This window comes from Lissotriton helveticus, chromosome 1_1, assembly GCF_964261635.1.
Source record: "Lissotriton helveticus chromosome 1_1, aLisHel1.1, whole genome shotgun sequence".
NCBI classification, from domain to species: Eukaryota; Metazoa; Chordata; class Amphibia; order Caudata; family Salamandridae; genus Lissotriton; species Lissotriton helveticus.
The window spans coordinates 19,570,891-19,591,106 of record NC_136057.1 but is presented as its reverse complement, the minus strand read 5'-3'; the positions used below and the strand labels follow the sequence as shown (position 1 = coordinate 19,591,106).

General features: G+C 47.7%; 1 protein-coding gene across 1 annotated transcript in view; it reads left to right on the top strand.

The window, feature by feature from the left end:
- LOC144812403 (glutathione S-transferase P 1-like) overlaps positions 1–19,525 on the top strand; it is an 88,339-nt gene extending 68,814 nt beyond the window's left edge. The window contains exons 6-7 of the mRNA XM_078673938.1: positions 14,662–14,763; positions 19,181–19,525. Of these exons, the coding sequence (XP_078530064.1) occupies positions 14,662–14,763; positions 19,181–19,369 (291 nt within the window). The 3' untranslated portion in view covers positions 19,370–19,525. The remainder of the gene's footprint in view (positions 1–14,661; positions 14,764–19,180) is intronic.
- The last annotated feature ends 691 nt before the right edge of the window (positions 19,526–20,216 follow it).

Genomic DNA, 20,216 nt, shown 5'->3' with positions numbered 1-20,216 from the left:
TCACCAAACTAAGGAACCCTATGGCCACCTTGTAACTGGAGCTGCAGGCTCCAGACACATCCTCGGAGGGGAGGACAGACTGACGTCAGCACCTTGAACTGACAGTGGTGTTCCTGGACCACCGACCTCAGGTCCTGCTGACTGCCCGCCCTCCACGGGACATGGACAGTTGCCTCCTGCAGACCCAGGGTTCGCAGGACGCTCTGCCCGGCTAGCCATGAAATCCCCATGTGTAGTGTCAGCGTCAGGAGGGCGTGTCCTGGACAGGCTGGGTGACCCAGTTCAGTCCTGGAGCGCCTGCCGCCCCTGCCTAGCCCAAGAAGTGCTCCACGCCCTCTCTGGGAGCCTGGCACCTGAAGTGACCCTCAGCAGGGCGCCTGCGCCCCGCCCACAGAGGCAGGGTGCACCAGGTTTACTAGGAGTCATGGAGAGGGGCGGTGGCCCATCGTGTGAGGAAACCTCACCCGCCCGACCACACCCCGGCCTCGAAAGGGACATTTCCTGTCCATGCTTCCTCTGAAAAATGAGATCAAAGCCGAAAGCCATCTTCCTTTCCTCTACTGACTTTTTTAACCATTTCATCCAGATGTGAATCAAACAATTCCCCCCCCCCCAAAGATCAGACCCGTCTGGCTGTCTGTGATCTGCGCGATACACCTGATGCTGGCAGCAGGCGCGCTGACCCTCTGTGCTACTCTGTGTACAGCAGTACTCAGACATCCTGGTTGTATCTGTTGTGCACGCCTTCAGCGCTCTGGTGAAAGTCACGAGGGCTCCCTTGTGAGTTCACGTCTGAGCATTTATTTATTTATTTAATGCATTTTTCTATAGCGCGGACTTTACCCGAAGGCGTCAGAGCGCTTCACAATAGGAACAGAACTGAGACATGAGGACATGACAAGTGAACAAAACACAAAAGCAAACGTTAAATGACATGAGGCGAAAGTGATCCGACTCCAGGTGCACTTGCATGAGAGTCAGGCAGCCAGACCCTCCGGTTTATCTGCATACATTTCTGTCCTTGATGAGCGAGCGCCCCCTGCTGCCCGGGGCGTGTACTGTCTTCCTTCCAAGGTCACCTTGAGAGGCCGCTGGTTCAAGGCTGTCCGAGCATCATCTGTCCTTATCGCCTCGCCGCTCCCTTCACCTGCCCTTGAGTTTCATTTATAATTTGCCGTTTAAGTTAGCTGCTCGCCTTGTGATTTTAACGCTTGTTTTATTTATTTCTGTAAACCCCCCGCAATGAGCCTACCATTTTGTTCGTTTCCAAGTTAAAGGTTCAAAGGACTTCAGAAGCTTGTCAATGGCTGGCATTGATTATATTCGTGACGCGTGGACATTTTTACACAGAAAGGCACGCGCTTCAAAGCTTATCTTTTATTTGCCCCCCAGATTATTTCAGATCGCGCACGACCAACGTTTTTTCAGCATAGACAATTGTTTCAAATTTTATTTCGGACACTGAATCTGCTTAGGCCCCGCCCACCGCTTCCCATTGGCTGCCTTTATTGTCCCTCATTTGCTTGCTTCTTATTTATCAGCTCGCGTGGGTTTTACTTCCTCTTCTGGCATTTGTTGCCCTGAAGCATAACTTGTATCCTTCCACTGTTTGCTTTTCAGTTGGTTCTTTTTTCTTTTTGTTTGAGCGCTTCACCAGAGAGCATGTGTTTTTCAGCTGTCTGCCTTGGATACTTGTCTCCCTCTCTCTGCTGTGCTCGTGTTGCTCTGACTGAGCTTTGTGCTGTGCTCAGCTTCTCTCCTCGTGCCCATGTTGCCTGCCTGCCCACCCCCGCTTCACGTTGCTCTCTCTTGTTCTTTTTCTTCCCTTGCCGTGCTATGCGTGCTGCTTGTACCTACACATGCCTGTGTTGCTTCTTCCCACTCTCCATGTTTCTTCAACGCCTTCCATGATTCTGCCCTCCATGCCCTGCCCCCCCACTCCCTCCCACCGGCATACTACCCGCAAAATGGCGTAGCCAGTCGTGTAGGATGTCACCCTGTTTTCTAGGCTTGCTGCACAGTAGCATGGCTAAAACTATTGGTAAAGCCAATAGGTTTCTTAGAAAAAGAGAGGGACCCTTTAACACCCAAAGGACTAGGGTTCAAACAGAAATTCTAAAAGAAGCGTCCTCTGGGAATGCTAAAAAATAATTACACAGTATTCTATCACAGACACAACTACCACTCATCCAACAATTCTTCCACATTCAGTCTAGGTCATCACTGTAGAATACCAATGGTGTAAGTGTTGGCGCAGAAACTTACAATTGATGTACCGATATGTTGATTGTATTAAAATAGTACTACAAGATTAAACACATTTCATCTAAGAAAGGGTATCTAACACAACAGTCACACAAAATGTTCATTGAAAACAGTCAGAGAGATAAAAAAAAAATTACATTTTTTGTCCTTGGGTTCCACAACCACTACCAAAGACTGTTCACAAAAATTCCAATGTTTCAAAATTCATCAGCATTTGGGGTGAATTAGAGCGTTGGGTTTGTGGTGGACAGGCGTTGATGCGTTTTGAAGGGTTAGTAATAGTGGGACCTTCTTTTTCAAGACTAAATATAATTGTACTCTCGGTAATAAAGCATCTATGGATCTTAGGGCCAGATGTAGGTGAGGGACATTTACCGATTCCAAAATACCTATTTTTACCGATTCGGTATTTTCGAATCGGTAAATGCTATGTAGCAAATTATTCGGTAACAACTACCGAATCGTTAAGATTCGGTATTTACCGGATCGGTATTTACTGATTCGGTATTCCCCATTCATTCCTATCGGCCTGGAGGCCCATAGGAATGAATGTCAATTACCGAATCGGTAAATACCGATCCGATAAAAGGGGAAAACATTGAACATTTGTGTATGGGTGCACATGAGGCACACATACATTCCCCAAGGGCATTTATGCCTGCACATGGCACTGAAGTAATTTGCATGAAAATGCTTTTTTGGGGGTTTTCATTATTTACCACCAACTTGTAGTTGGTGGTAAATAACAAATCCTAACATGGGATAAGCACTCACTTGAGTGGTCCCTACATTAGGAATTCGGTAATTTACCGAATCGGTATTTTAAGGAATCGGTAATTTACTGATTCCTTTAATTACCAATTCAGTAAATTACCGAATCCTTAATTTAGGCCCCTACATCAGAAAAGCCTATTACCGGTCGGTAACGGCCAAAATTCGTTGATTTCGGCCGTTACTGACCGCTAATTGGCTTCCTACATCTGGCCTCAAGTTCTTTATAATCAAGGTGCAGGTTCACCATTATTGAGTTGGTCCAACTATTTCTTAGGCAAACCGGAATTTGTATCAATTAATCAATCAATCAATCAATCAATCAATCCAGACACTTCTAAAGTACACTACATACCGTGAGGGTCACAAGGCGCGGGGGGGGGGGTGCTGCTACTGATCGAAGAGCCAGGTCTCACCTATCACAGACTAGAGAATGCTTCATAAAATGGAAGCTCTATTCTATATTCTGGCGGTATTTCTTCCCGCCAGTTCTGGATTACTCGAGACCCATCTCTGGTTGCCTAGGGTCCGCTGGCTCAGTCTGACCCTTAACCGAGCTCCCTTCTTCCACGGTGATTTTCTTTCAAAGGTCATAAAAATCGGATTTTTGTATTTACTCGTTCTTCTTAGGGTCCTAAATTTGATCTGGCCCATTCAGAAACGCGTGCAGGGAGTCGGCGTGCCCTCAATTATTCCGTTTCTGTTCGTGTGGAGGACGAAACGGAATAATTGAAGGTCTGCTCTGCTTATCTCCGAGTGAATGCGATGACTAGGAGTGTGAGCTGCTTATCTCTGAGTGAATACACGGACTAGGAGTGTGCTCTGCTTATCTCAGAGTGAATACACGGACTAGGAGTGTGCGCTGCTTATCTCAGAGTGAATACTCTGACTAGGAGTGTGCGCTGCTTATCTCCGAGTGAATACACTGACTAGGAGTGTGAGCTGCTTATCTCAGAGTGAATACACGGACTAGGAGTGTGCGCTGCTTATCTCTGAGTGAATACACGGACTAGGAGTGTGCTCTGCTTATCTCAGAGTGAATACACTGACTAAGAGTGTGAGCTGCTTATCTCAGAGTGAATACTCTGACTAGGAGTGTGCGCTGCTTATCTCCGAGTGAATACACTGACTAAGAGTGTGAGCTGCTTATCTCAGAGTGAATACTCTGACTAGGAGTGTGCGCTGCTTATCTCCGAGTGAATACACTGACTAGGAGTGTGAGCTGCTTATCTCAGAGTGAATACACGGACTAGGAGTGTGCGCTGCTTATCTCTGAGTGAATACACGGACTAGGAGTGTGCTCTGCTTATCTCAGAGTGAATACACGGACTAGGAGTGTGAGCTGCTTATCTCTGAGTGAATACGCTGACGAGGAGTATGCGCTGCTTATCTCAGAGTGAATACACTGACTAGGAGTGTGCACTGCTTATCTTTGAGTGAATACTCTGACTAGGAGTGTGCGCTGCTTATCTCCGAGTGAATGCACTGACTAGGAGTGTGAGCTGCTTATCTCAGAGTGAATAGGCTGACTAGGAGTGTGCGCTGCTTATCTCCGAGTGAATGCACTGACTAGGAATGTGCACTGCTTATCTCCGAGTGAATGCACTGACTAGGAATGTGCGCTGCTTATCTCCGAGTGAATGCACTGACTAGGAATGTGCACTGCTTATCTCCGAGTGAATACACTGACTAGGAGTGTGCACTGCTTATCGCCGAGTGAATACACTGACTAGGAGTGTGCGCTGCTTATCTCCGAGTGAATGCACTGACTAGGAATGTGCACTGCTTATCTCCGAGTGAATGCACTGACTAGGAATGTGCACTGCTTATCTACGAGTGAATGTGCTGAGTAGGAGTGTGCACTGCTTATCTCCGAGTGAATACACTGACTAGGAGTGTGCACTGCTTATCTCTGAGTGAATACTCTGACTAGGAGTGTGCGCTGCTTATCTCCGAGTGAATGCACTGACTAGGAGTGTGAGCTGCTTATCTCCGAGTGAATACTCTGACTAGGAGTGTGCGCTGCTTATCTCCGAGTGAATACACTGACTAGGAGTGTGCACTGCTTATCTCCGAGTGAATGCACTGACTAGGAGTGTGAGCTGCTTATCTCCGAGTGAATAGGCTGACTAGGAGTGTGTGCTGCTTATCTCAGAGTGAATACACTGACTAGGAGTGTGCTCTGCTTATCTCAGAGTGAATACGCTGACGAGGAGTATGTGCTGCTTATCTCAGAGTGAATACACTGACTAGGAGTGTGCGCTGCTTATCTCAGAGTGAATACACTGACTAGGAGTGTGAGCTGCTTATCTCTGAGTGAATACACGGACTAGGAGTGTGAGCTGCTTATCTCAGAATGAATACACGGACTAGGAGTGTGAGCTGCTTATCTCAGAATGAATACACGGACTAGGAGTGTGAGCTGCTTATCTCTGAGTGAATACACGGACTAGGAGTGTGAGCTGCTTATCTCAGAATGAATACACGGACTAGGAGTGTGAGTTGCTTATCTCTGAGTGAATACTCTGACTAGGAGTGTGCGCTGCTTATCTCAGAGTGAATACACTGACTAGGAGTGTGAGCTGCTTATCTCCGAGTGAATACACTGACTAGGAGTGTGAGCTGCTTATCTCTGAGTGAATACACGGACTAGGAGTGTGAGCTGCTTATCTCTGAGTGAATACACGGACTAGGAGTGTGCTCTGCTTATCTCAGAGTGAATACACGGACTAGGAGTGTGAGCTGCTTATCTCTGAGTGAATACGCTGACGAGGAGTATGCGCTGCTTATCTCAGAGTGAATACGCTGACGAGGAGTATGTGCTGCTTATCTCAGAGTGAATACACTGACTAGGAGTGTGCACTGCTTATCTTTGAGTGAATACTCTGACTAGGAGTGTGCGCTGCTTATCTCCGAGTGAATGCACTGACTAGGAGTGTGAGCTGCTTATCTCCGAGTGAATAGGCTGACTAGGAGTGTGCACTGCTTATCTCCGAGTGAATACACTGACTAGGAGTGTGCGCTGCTTATCTCCGAGTGAATGCACTGACTAGGAATGTGCACTGCTTATCTCCGAGTGAATGCACTGACTAGGAATGTGCGCTGCTTATCTCCGAGTGAATGCACTGACTAGGAATGTGCACTGCTTATCTCCGAGTGAATACACTGACTAGGAGTGTGCACTGCTTATCTCCGAGTGAATACACTGACTAGGAGTGTGCGCTGCTTATCTCCGAGTGAATGCACTGACTAGGAATGTGCACTGCTTATCTCCGAGTGAATGCACTGACTAGGAATGTGCACTGCTTATCTACGAGTGAATGTGCTGAGTAGGAGTGTGCACTGCTTATCTCCGAGTGAATACACTGACTAGGAGTGTGCACTGCTTATCTCTGAGTGAATACTCTGACTAGGAGTGTGCGCTGCTTATCTCCGAGTGAATGCACTGACTAGGAGTGTGAGCTGCTTATCTCCGAGTGAATAGGCTGACTAGGAGTGTGCGCTGCTTATCTCCGAGTGAATGTGCTGAGTAGGAGTGTGCACTGCTTATCTCCGAGAGAATGCACTGACTAGGAGTGTGCGCTGCTTATCTCTGAGTGAATGCACTGACTAGGAATGTGCACTGCTTATCTCCGAGTGAATGTGCTGAGTAGGAGTGTGCACTGCTTATCTGCGAGTGAATGTGCTGAGTAGGAGTGTGCACTGCTTATCTCCGAGTGAATACTCTGACTAGGAGTGTGCACTGCTTATCTCAGAGTGAATGCGCTGACTAGGAGTGTGTGCTGCTTATCTCAGAGTGAATGCACTGACTAGGAGTGTGCTCTGCTTATCTCAGAGTGAATGCGCTGAAAAGGAGTGTGCACTGCTGATCTCAGAGTGAATGCACTGACTAGGAGTGTGAGCTGCTTATCTCAGAGTGAATGCGCTGACTAGGAGTGTGTGCTGCTTATCTCTGAGTGAATGCACTGACTAGGAATGTGCACTGCTTATCTCCGAGTGAATGTGCTGAGTAGGAGTGTGCACTGCTTATCTGCGAGTGAATGTGCTGAGTAGGAGTGTGCACTGCTTATCTCCGAGTGAATACTCTGACTAGGAGTGTGCACTGCTTATCTCAGAGTGAATGCGCTGACTAGGAGTGTGTGCTGCTTATCTCAGAGTGAATGCACTGACTAGGAGTGTGCTCTGCTTATCTCAGAGTGAATGCGCTGAAAAGGAGTTTGCACTGCTGATCTCAGAGTGAATGCACTGACTAGGAGTGTGAGCTGCTTATCTCAGAGTGAATGCGCTGACTAGGAGTGTGTGCTGCTTATCTCCGAGTGAATGCGCTGAAGAGGAGTGTGGGCTGCTTATCTCTGAGTGAATGTGCTGACGAGGAGTATGCACTGCTTATCTCCGAGTGAATATGCTGACTAGGGGTGTGAGCTGCTTATCTCAGAGTGAATACGCTGATGAGGAGTATGTGCTGCTTATCTCAGAGTGAATACGCTGACGAGGAGTGTGTGCTGCTTATCTCAGAGTGAATACGCTGACTAGGAGTGTCAGCTGCTTATCTCTGAGTGAATACGCTGACTAGGAGTGTGCGCTGCTTATCTCCGAGTGAATGCACTGACTAGGAGTATGCGCTGTTTATCTCCGAGTGAATATGCTGACTAGGGGTGTGAGCTGCTTATCTCTGAGTGAATGCACTGACTAGGAGTGTGCGCTGCTTATCTCAGAGTGAGTACGCTGACGAGGAGTATGCGCTGCTTATCTCCGAGTGAATATGCTGACTAGGAGTGTGAGCTGCTTATCTCAGAGTGAGTACGCTGACGAGGAGTATGAGCTGCTTATCTCTGAGTGAATGCGATGACTAGGAGTGTGAGCTGCTTATCTCCGAGTGAATGCGCTGACTAGGAGTGTGCACTGCTTATCCTGGAGTCAGTACACTGATTAGGAGTGTGTGCTCCCTATTTCAGAGTGAATACGCTGACTAAGAGTGTGAGCTGCTTATCTCTGAGTCAATGCGATGACTAGGAGTGTGAGCTGCTTATCTCCGAGTGAATACTCTGACTAGGAGTGTCCGCTGCTTATCTCTGAGTGAATACTCTGACTAAGAGTGTGCGCTGCTTATCTCTGAGTGAATGCGCTGACGAGGAGTATGCGCTGCTTATCTCTGAGTGAATACTCTGACTAGGAGTGTGCTCTGCTTATCTCCGAGTGAATGCGCTGACTAGGAGTGTGCACTGCTTATCCTGGAGTCAGTACACTGATTAGGAGTGTGTGCTCCCTATTTCAGAGTGAATACGCTGACTAAGAGTGTGAGCTGCTTATCTCCGAGTGAATACTCTGACTAGGAGTGTCCGCTGCTTATCTCTGAGTGAATACTCTGACTAAGAGTGTGCGCTGCTTATCTCTGAGTGAATGTGCTGACTAGGAGTGTGAGCTGCTTATCTCTGAGTGAATACGCTGACTAGGAGTATGCGCTGCTTATCTCCGAGTGAATACTCTGACTAGGAGTGTGCGCTGCTTATCTCAGAGTGAATGCACTGACTAGGAGTGTGCACTGCTTATCTCTGAGTGAATGCGCTGACTAGGAGTGTGTGCTGCTTATCTCTGAGTGAATGCGCTGACTAGGAGTGTGCGCTGCTTGTCTCTGAGTGAATGTGCTGACTAGGAGTGTGCGCTGCTTGTCTCTGAGTGAATGCGCTGACTAGGAGTGTGCGCTGCTTGTCTCTGAGTGAATGTGCTGACTAGGAGTGTGCCCTGCTTATCTCCGAGTGAATGCGCTGACTACGAGTGTGCACTGCTTATCTCCGAGTGAATGCACTGACTAGGAGTATGCGCTGTTTATCTCCGAGTGAATATGCTGACTAGGGGTGTGAGCTGCTTATCTCTGAGTGAATGCACTGACTAGGAGTGTGCACTGCTTATCGCCGAGTAAATACTCTGACTAGGAGTGTGCGCTGCTTATCCCTGAGTGAATGCACTGACTAGGAGTGTGAGCTGCTTATTTCCGAGTGAATGCGATGTCTAGGAGTTTGAGCTGCTTATCTCCGAGTGAATATGCTGACTAGGGGTGTGAGCTGCTTATCTCAGAGTGAATACGCTGATGAGGAGTATGTGCTGCTTATCTCAGAGTGAATACGCTGACTAGGAGTGTGCGCTGCTTATCTCTGAGTGAATGCACTGACTAGGAGTGTGCGCTGCTTATCTCAGAGTGAATGTGCTGATTAGGAGTGTGAGCTGCTTATCTCTGAGTGAATACGCTGACTAGGAGTATGCGCTGCTTATCTCTGATTGACTGCGCTGACTAGTAGTGTGCACTGCTTATCTCCGAGTGAATGCTCTGACTATGAGTGTGCACTGCTCATCTCTGAGTGAATACACTGACGAGGAGTGTGAGCTGCTTATCTCAGAGTGAATACGCTGACTAGGAGTGTGAGCTGCTTATCTCCGAGTGAATGCACTGACTAGGAGTGTGAGCTGCTTATCTCCGAGTGAATGCACTGACTAGGAGTGTGCACTGCTTATCTCCGAGTGAATACACTGACTAGGAGTGTGCACTGCTTATCTCTGAGTGAATACTCTGACTAGGAGTGTGCGCTGCTTATCTCCGAGTGAATGCACTGACTAGGAGTGTGAGCTGCTTATCTCCGAGTGAATGCACTGACTAGGAATGTGCACTGCTTATCTCCGAGTGAATACTCTGACTAGGAGTGTGCACTGCTTATCTCCGAGTGAATACTCTGACTAGGAGTGTGCGCTGCTTATCTCTGAGTGAATGCACTGACTAGGAGTGTGCGCTGCTGATCTCCGAGTGAATGCACTGACTAGGAGTGTGAGCTGCTTATTTCCGAGTGAATGCGATGACTAGGAGTGTGAGCTGCTTATCTCCGAGTGAATACGCTGACGAGGAGTATGCGCTGTTTATCTCCGAGTGAATATGCTGACTAGGGGTGTGAGCTGCTTATCTCTGAGTGAATGCACTGACTAGGAATGTGCGCTGCTTATCTCAGAGTGAGTACGCTGACGAGGAGTATGCGCTGCTTATCTCCGAGTGAATATGCTGACTAGGAGTGTGAGCTGCTTATCTCAGAGTGAGTACGCTGACGAGGAGTATGAGCTGCTTATCTCTGAGTGAATGCGATGACTAGGAGTGTGAGCTGCTTATCTCCGAGTGAATGCGCTGACTAGGAGTGTGCACTGCTTATCCTGGAGTCAGTACACTGATTAGGAGTGTGTGCTACCTATTTCAGAGTGAATACGCTGACTAAGAGTGTGAGCTGCTTATCTCCGAGTGAATACTCTGACTAGGAGTGTGCGCTGCTTATCTCTGAGTGAATGCGCTGACGAGGAGTATGCGCTGCTTATCTCTGAGTGAATACTCTGACTAGGAGTGTGCTCTGCTTATCTCCGAGTGTATGCGCTGACTAGGAGTGTGCACTGCTTATCCTGGAGTCAGTACACTGATTAGGAGTGTGTGCTCCCTATTTCAGAGTGAATACGCTGACTAAGAGTGTGAGCTGCTTATCTCCGAGTGAATACTCTGACTAGGAGTGTCCGCTGCTTATCTCTGAGGGAATACTCTGACTAAGAGTGTGCGCTACTTATCTCTGAGTGAATGCGCTGACGAGGAGTATGCGCTGCTTATCTCAGAGTGAATACTCTGACTAGGAGTGTCCGCTGCTTATCTCTAAGTGAATACTCTGACTAGGAGTGTGCACTGCTCATCTCTGAGTGAATACACTGACGAGGAGTGTGAGCTGCTAATCTCATAGTGAATACGCTGACTAGGAGTGTGAGCTGCTTATCTCCGAGTGAATACTCTGACTAGGAGTGTCCGCTGCTTATCTCTGAGTGAATACTCTGACTAAGAGTGTGAGCTGCTTATCTCCGAGTGAATGTGCTGACTAGGAGTGTGAGCTGCTTATCTCTGAGTGAATACACTGACTAGGAGTGTGCACTGCTTATCTCTGAGTGAATACTCTGACTAGGAGTGTGCGCTGCTTATCTCCGAGTGAATGCACTGACTAGGAGTGTGAGCTGCTTATCTCCGAGTGAATGCACTGACTAGGAATGTGCACTGCTTATCTCCGAGTGAATACTCTGACTAGGAGTGTGCACTGCTTATCTCCGAGTGAATACTCTGACTAGGAGTGTGCGCTGCTTATCTCAGAGTGAATGCACTGACTAGGAGTGTGCACTGCTTATCTCCGAGTGAATACTCTGACTAGGAGTGTGCGCTGCTTATCTCCGAGTGAATGCACTGACTAGGAGTGTGAGCTGCTTATTTCCGAGTGAATGCGATGACTAGGAGTGTGAGCTGCTTATCTCCGAGTGAATATGCTGACTAGGGGTGTGAGCTGCTTATCTCAGAGTGAATACGCTGATGAGGAGTATGTGCTGCTTATCTCAGAGTGAATACGCTGACGAGGAGTATGTGCTGCTTATCTCAGAGTGAATACGCTGACTAGGAGTGTGCGTTGCTTATCTCTGAGTGAATGCACTGACTAGGAGTGTGCGCTGCTTATCTCAGAGTGAGTACGCTGACGAGGAGTATGCGCTGCTTATCTCCGAGTGAATATGCTGACTAGGAGTGTGAGCTGCTTATCTCAGAGTGAGTACGCTGACGAGGAGTATGAGCTGCTTATCTCTGAGTGAATGCGATGACTAGGAGTGTGAGCTGCTTATCTCAGAGTGAATACGCTGACGAGGAGTGTGAGCTGCTTATCTCAGAGTGAATATGCTGACTAGGAGTGTGAGCTGCTTATCTCAGAGTGAATACGCTGACGAGGAGTGTGAGCTGCTTATCTCAGAGTGAATACGCTGACTAGGAGTGTGAGCTGCTTCTCTCAGAGTGAATACGCTGACGAGGAGTGTGAGCTGCTTATCTCAGAGTGAATACGCTGACTAGGAGTGTGAGCTGCTTATCTCAGAGTGAATACGCTGATGAGGGGTGTGAGCTGCTTATCTCCGAGTGAATACGCTGACGAGGAGTATGCGCTGCTTATCTCTGAGTGAATACGCTGACTAGGAGTGTGAGCTGCTTCTCTCAGAGTGAATACGCTGACGAGGAGTGTGAGCTGCTTATCTCCGAGTGAATACGCTGACGAGGAGTATGCGCTGCTTATCTCTGAGTGAATACGCTGACTAGGGGTGTGAGCTGCTTATCTCAGAGTGAATATGCTGACGAGGAGTGTGAGCTGCTTATTTCAGAGTGAATGCGCTGACTAGGAGTGTGTGCTGCTTATCTCTGAGTGAATGCGCTGAGTAGGAGTGTGTGCTGCTTATCTCAGAGTGAATACGCTGATGAGGAGTATGTGCTGCTTATCTCAGATTGAATACGCTGACGAGGAGTATGCGCTGCGTATCTCAGAGTGAATACGCTGACGAGGAGTGTGAGCTGCTTATCTCCGAGTGAATGCACTGACTAGGAGTGTGCACTGCTTATCTCAGAGTGAATGCGCTGAGTAGGAGTGTGCGCTGCTTATCTCTGCTAAGCGTGTGCACTGCTTATCTCTGAGTGAATACTCTGACGAGGAGTGTGAGCTGCTTATCTCTGAGTGAATACTCTGACGAGGAGTGTGAGCTGCTTATCTCAGAGTGAATGCGCTGGCGAGGGGTGTACTTCTAGGGATTGTGCCTTCTCTGCCTCCCATCTCTCTACATCAGTTCTGCATGGATGCTGATCATTTAGCTCTGGATCCAGGAAGTTTGATTCCTGAAATGTTGTGTTATGAATGCAAAAAATCTATAACAGTGAAATGATCAACATCATAAATGTTAAATTTACTGTTTCTAATGGAAATGAAACTTGATTAAGTAGGTGTTCGTGCTTGCAAAGATTGCCCTGCTTTCTTACTTGTTTTTATATAAAGAGGTTAGGAGCTGCCTGGGCCTTTAGTGAGTAAACTGTTGTAACTGTTTGTGTTTTGCTAGATGGTAAGTTTAAGGGATGCTCAGATAAGACTATGGTGTCAGCAATGGTGCTTGTTCTAATAACTGCACTGAAAGGTTGGTCATGAAGTCTGAATACTGTTCCCTATTAGTGATGCCTCAAAAGGGAAGGGAAAGGATGAAATGAGCATTTACACTTCACTTCTTTCCCCACCTCCATTGTGATTTCCTCTGCAGTGCAAAGAAGCCTGCTTCCCTCTGCCACAAATTCTTCAACCAACTGTTCATCCATTTTCCTTCATCTTTGCCCGGTGGTCATTGCCTTCATCCACTAACTTATTAACCATTCCTTTTGTGTTCCATGTAGACTTGTATGTCTGGTATTGACTGTGATTTTTGTGTCTGTGTGGGTTTGTGTACAATGGTGGGTTGCTGCATACATGTATGCCTGTGTGTTTTGTGCACGCGTACTGGTAACTGCAGTTAAACTTGCTCTTGTAAGTATTTAGGTCTCCATGTGTGGGTGAGACTGTTGATCGGTGTATGCGAGGTGGCGTACATGACCACCCATGTCTGTATTTTGTTTATGTCTCCCAATATGCCAATTGATGTGTGTACACGAGTGCCTACATGTCTGCTGTTTTATTTGCATGGGTACATACATGGTTATTGGCCTTCATACATGGACACCTGTATGTTGGTCTGTGCACACGCGTGCCTTGTTGACTATATTGTCTATGACTTGTGTGCTTGTCTGTATACTGTCACTTGTGCATGTCTACCTTTGTAGGTTGTTACTTAATTGGATTCTTGAACGTGTTTTGTATCTGCACATCGGTGGATGCGTGTAGTGTGTCCTTGTAAATCTGCAGGTGTGAATGCACGACTGTTGGCCAATGTACGAGGAGTGTCTGTTTTATGGAGGTTTGTGTGCATTGCTACCTGAAAGTCTGTTCATGCACGTTTATGTATGTTTGTTATTACCCATGATTGTCTATATGTCTGTTCTGAGTATAATGGTGTCTGTGTGTCTGCTGGTTGAGTTGCATGGGTACCTGTATGCATATTGGTCTCTCTACACATGCCTGCATGCTTGTGGTCTCATTGGCTGAATACCTGCATGATTTATGCCTGCATATATATTAGCTTGTGTGCATGGGTAGTTATTATTATTATTATTATTATTATTAAGCGTTCTTATATAGCGCTCGATTACCCGTAGGCATCTCGGCGTTTGCCTTGGGAACCCGTCCTGGTTTTTCCCTGTGAGATACCCGTACTGGGCATCCCCAAGGTGAAAGCCAGGCATCCCGCCGCGGGGGGGCCGTAGTGGAGATTAAGCAAGCTGATGCCCAGAGCTGCAGAGTGTGAACCTGTGACTCGAGTAGGCACCGAAACGAGAATTATCGAGTCCGTGGATATTTGGGCTCAAGACCCTGCCGCGTCGGGAATTGAACCCTGGTCCCGGGTCTGACCTCTGCTTCAGGGTCTGCCGCCTCTAACCAGTGAGCCACACTTCTCCATACAGTTGATGCCTGTATGTTTTCTGCCATTATATACATTAGCTTCTTTGCATGAGTAGTTGTTGGTGGTGCCTGTAGGGATGCTGTTCTGTGTTTATAGGAGTCAGCACCCACATACCTGAATTGTTTATGCCTCTGCGCCTGTTTGTTGGGTGTCTACATGTGCATGCAGTATACAGAAGCCAAACCTAATGGGTTTGTCAATGTTTGTTTTATTTCGATACAGGAAACTAGCAAGGAGAAGTACATGGAAGATCTGCCCAATCAGCTGAGGCCTTTTGAGCGTCTTCTCTCCCAGAATGAGTCTGGATTCCTCGTTGGCAGCACGGTGAGTAGCATGACTGCCCTCTGGAGGGGTGATAATGAACTGCAGGTAAAAGAGAGGTTGGGCTTCAGAAAATCACAGTGCTGGAGACTTGCAGTGCAGCGGGCCCATGGACTCTGCCCCTCACAATGCATTATGGGAACAGAGACATAGGGCCTGATTACGATGTCGGGCAGACGTGATCGATGCGGTCTCGGAACCGACTTACCTCCATGCAGAGTGGGTGGAGCCGAGGATGAGGACTTGTGTTTTCTCTGAGTTGAGCTTAAAGCAGCTGTTCCTCATTCAGGTCGCAGCGGCTTTCATCCCTTCTGGGAAGTTGTGCCTGGAGATGTCAGGTTCCTTGGTGAGGGAGAGGATGAGCTGGGTGTCATTGACATAGGAGACTATGTTGAGCCCATGGTTTCTGGCGATGGTTGTGAGGGGGCCATGTAGACGTTGAAGAAGGTTGGGCTGAGGGAGGATCCTTGGGTCCTTGGGGTACTCTGCATCTGTTCTCTGTCGGTTGTGAGAGGAAGGGCGGTAGTCTTATTCTCTGTGTTCTGCCTGTGAGGAATGAGTGTATCCAGTTGATGGCCTTTCCTTGGACTTTTACGGTGTTGTGGAGTCTGGTGGATAGTGTGCGGTGGGAGATGGTGTCGAAGGCAGCTGATAGGTCCAGGAGGATGAGGACTGCCGTTTGGCCTTGGTCGAGGAGGGCGCGGATGATGTCTGTGGTGGCAAGGAGGGTGGTCTCAGTGGTGTGGTTGCCGCAGAATCCAGATTGAGAGGTGTCTAGGGTGTTGTTGGCTTTGATTAATTAAGCTAGCTGGGTGTTGATGACCTTTTCGATGACCTTGGCTGCGAAAGGAAGCAGTGAAATGGACCTGAAATTATTTAGGTCAGTCGGGTCTGCGAAGGGTTTCTTTAGGAGGGAGTTAACTTCGGCACGCTTCCAGTTGTCGGGGAATGTGGCGGTCTCAAGGGAGCAGTTGATGGTTCAACGTAGCTCAGGTGCGATGGCCGTGGCGACCCTGTGGAAGATGTGTGGCGGGCAGGAGTCTGAAGGTGCTAAGGAGTGGATGCTCTTCATGGTCTTTAGGGTGTCTCCTGTCATGAGTGGGGTCTGTTGTTTCGCTATTGGGCTTGGCAAATTCTTGTATCATGGAGTAGAGTTCTTTGGAGTTGTGGGCATTAGAGAGGATTCTGTCTTAGAGGAAATTCTTCTTTGTGGATCTGATGAGTTGGTGGTGTGCCGTGGTGGCTGCTTTGTAGGCAGTGCGTGTTTCCAGAGTTTTGCTGTTTCTCCACGTTTTTTCCAGTCATCAGCAGGAGCGCTTGGATTCTTGGAGTGCCATGGTGAACCAGTTCGCTTTCTCGTTGTGTTGTTTTGTAGTCTTCTGGAGGGGGGCAAGTGTGTTGGTGCAGTTGGTGATCCATTGGTGGAGGTTGCTTGCTGCGGGGTTGGCGCATTTTTTAGTTGGGGGTGGCGTGCCGGTGAGGTGTTCTTCGGAGAATTTGTTCCAGATTCTGCATGGGAGGCGGTGTGCATGCTTGTGAGCTGTGGGTTTTCTAAAAGAGCAATGGATGCAGTGGTGGTCAGTCCAGAGCAGTTCCGTGGTGTGGCTGAAGAAGATGCTGTTTCCTCCTGTGAAGATGGGGTTGAGTGTGTGTCCTGCTGTGTGAGTGGGGGCAGAGACAAGTTGATTCAGTCCTATGTTGTTGAGGTTCTCTAGGAGAGCGGTGGTGTTGGGGTTGTGGTGACTGTCCAAGTGGAAGTTTAGGTCTCTGAGTAGTATGTAGTCGGTGGAGATGAGGGCGTGGGGTGCGATGCTTACGGCGATGACGTTAGTGAACGGGGCGCAGAGGCCAGGTGGTCTGTATACGAGGGTTCCGCTAAGCGTGGTTATGGGGTTGGTCTGGATCTGGAAGTGGATGTGTTCCATGGGGGGGCGAGGCGTCATCCGAGTCATGGTTGGTGTGCGGAGGGAGCTTTTGTGGATGATGGCGAGGCCTCCTCCTGGGCGGATGGGGCAGTCTTTCCTCGGGATCTTGTATCCGTCGGGGATTGCGGTTGCAATGTTGGGTCCGGAGCGGGCGTTGGTCCAGGTCTCTGTGAGGAAGGCGACATTGGGAGTGTTTAGTAGTTCCCAGATTTCTATGGCGTGTTTGTGCAGGGAGCACACTTTGAGGAGGACGCAGTTCAGTGGTTTGTGTGCGCTGGCATCCGGTGGGTTGGGGCTGCTGCTGGGGTCCGGAGGTGAGGTAAGGTGCGGCCGCAGTGTCGGCTGGAGATCGGGCTTTGGTTGTTGCTCGGCGTTGAGAGCTGGCAGTTGTTGCTGCATCCGGGGTTGAGAGCGTGGAGGGTGCTGGGGTCATAACGGCGGTGAGTCGGAAGACCAGGGTCCCTGGCGCTCGTCGCGTCGCAGATGGGCGCAGACGGGCTTGCCTTTGGCGTGCCATTAAGTAAAGGGTTGGGAGGATGGTGATCAGCTGGGAGGTGGGAGCAGGTGCGACACGCTGAGGGGCTGCATGGGCAGCAGCCACGGGGAGCGCAGGAAGAGGGAGCAAAAAGGGGCAAAAGGGAAAAGAGGCAAAAGAGAACAGAGGACAGAGGACACAGAACAGAGCTGAATAACAGAAGAGCAGGGTGCTCTCCCACTAGACTACCAGGGATGAGATGCAGGCAGGAGCCTGCGGGTGAAGGAGGGCCTCGAACGCCTTCCTGGCAAGGAGCTCGGACTCAAGGGCAGTCCCTCAACTGTGGAGCTGCACAGGGGGAGAGCAGTGACATTGACCAGGAAGGTCAGAGGCCTATAACTCACTGTTATCCCATGCTGATTTCTTCTTCTCTGCTGTCCTTTTTCTCGGACCGGTCCTTTTCACGTTTGTCCCTTGGTGATTTCTTCATCTTCTGTGTTTTCTTCTTCTCCAGATGAGCCACATTTTCGATAGTGTTCTTTATTTTTCTTTGTGTGATTATTCTTTCTTCTCTTTGTCTTCTCCTCTGGACAGATCATCCCCAAATAAACAAAGTCATCAACGATGGGGAAGGTAAACATCCATCACAACGCGGTCAAAACACTGCGGTGCTTTTACGACGCATCTTTTACAACGCAAGTCGTTACCACGACTTGCGCTGGAGGGCGCTCTAGACTAAGGAATAGTAGATTTACTATTCCAACACCTTCCCTACTGTACGTAGGCTGGAGTTGGAATAGTAAATCTTACTATTCCTAAGTCCAGCACCCTACAGCGCAAGTCGTGGTAATGACTTGCGTTGTAAAAGATGCGTTGTGATGTACCGTGATCATTTTGATCGCGTTGTAACATCATATAACCATGGGGAATTAGTGTGGCAGCTGCAAAATATCCCCTGTGTTTTTTTCTGGGATTCACATGAAGGAATTGTCTGAGATGTAACCAGTTGAACAATTGATCACAAAATGCTTTGTATGGTGGATTGCTGAATTTTCAGACAGCCAGGGCCCGATTCACAGAATGAACTTAAGACTCAATCCTAAACTTACTACTATTTTGGTATTCACAGAATGCACTTACTACTTTTGGCATTCACAGAATGAATTTACTACTTTTGGTATTCACAGAAGTTAGGATTTTGTCTTAAGTTTGTCTTAAGACAAACTTAAGACAGACTTAAGACAAAATCCTACCTTCTGTGAATACCAAAAGTAGTAAGTTCATTCTGTGAATACCAAAAGTAGTAAGTTCATTCTGTGAATGCCAAAAGTAGTAAGTTCATTCTGTGAATGCCAAAAGTAGTACGTTCATTGTGTGGATACCAAAATAGTAGTTTAGGATTGAGTCTTAAATTCATTCTGTGAATCGGGCCCCATGATCACAACATTTGATCTACAGACCTCAAAACACTGATCTGGTCTCCCATCCTAGAGAATGCACTGACTCCCAGTACAAGCCATGATTGATTTAAGATTGTGTGATTCTGTCTCTTTGGTGTATCCCCCTAGAGGCTCTGATAAAACTTCAACAAGTGACACCTGTCTAAATCCTCCAGCTGATCTTATGCTTCTGACATTCCCAAAAGAAGCTGCAAAACACACAGAAGATTTGCGGTCTTCAGACCTAGATTATGGGTACTCTCAGTCTCCATCGTAGAAAGGAACTTTCACCACTGCCCATTCGCCTGCCTTACAAGGCCTGGCTTTTCTGATCATTTTCTCCACCTTCCTTCAGCCGCACAGAGTTGCTTACCCAGTGCTGAGATGTGAGTTGACTTGTGTCTTGAGGGCAGTACTAACAAATAAACAGATCTTCTTTGCTCTTATTACTCACTCTGGTCACACAGGGGGTTCCTTTTTTCCTTCTCCATCTTCTCCTCTCAAAAGGTCTCTTTTGCTAATATCTTGCATATCCCATGAGCAATCCCATCATCAATTGGCATGTCTTTTCCTCTGGACAGGTCTCCTTTCCAGATTACAATCTTCTAGACCTTCTCCAAAGCCACCTGATCTGGGCCCCAGACTGCCTGAACATCTTCCCCCATCTGAAGGCCTTCAAGGACACGATGGAATCTCGTCCCAAACTCAAGACCTACCTGCAGTCGGATGACCACAAGAACCGCCTCTTGCACCCCACCAGGAAGCTGTAGTTGGAACATCATCCAATGTGCTATCGGCCACCGCCTCAAACCTCTCGACCTCCTCACAAGGAACAGCTTCATCCAATGAAAGGCTCTGATCAAACTCTGAGCTCATGGGAGGATACTGAGAATAAAAAAACTCTGTCAAAGATTCTTGTCTGCCCATCTACAAGACTGTTTTTTAAATTTTCTTTGTATTTATTCGAAGCATAGCACTTTGAAAAGAAGGAATGCACTTTGTAAATGATGGAACAAAGGAAGATTGGAGGTTACATACAGAAGTGATGCTATCGAAGAGGTAACAAGTACAGACATAGGGTCCGATTCACAAAGGTAAACGTAGACCTCAAGTCTAACTTTACACCTGAAGTCTAACTTTACACCTGAAGTCTAACTTTACACCTGAAGTCTAACTTTACACCTGAAGTCTAACTTTACACCTAAAGTCTAACTTTACACATCAAGTCTAACTTTACACCTGAAGTCTAACTTTACACCTGAAGTCTAACTTTACACCTGAAGTCTAACTTTACACCTGAAGTCTGACTTTACACTTGAAGGCTGACTTTACACCTGAAGGCTGACTTTACACCTCAAGTCTGACTTTACACTTCAAGTCTGACTTTACACCTCAAGTCTGACTTTACACCTCAAGTCTGACTTTACACCTCAAGTCTGACTTTACACCTGAAGTCTAAGGGCTCAATTCACAAAGGTATTGGTAGATCAAAAGTCTAAATGTACTACTTTTCTTTAATCGCAAAGGTAAGTTACTACTAGTAACTTTACTACTAGTAGTAAAGTTACTAATAGTAAAATTACTACTAGTAACTTACCTTTGTGAATACGAAAAAGT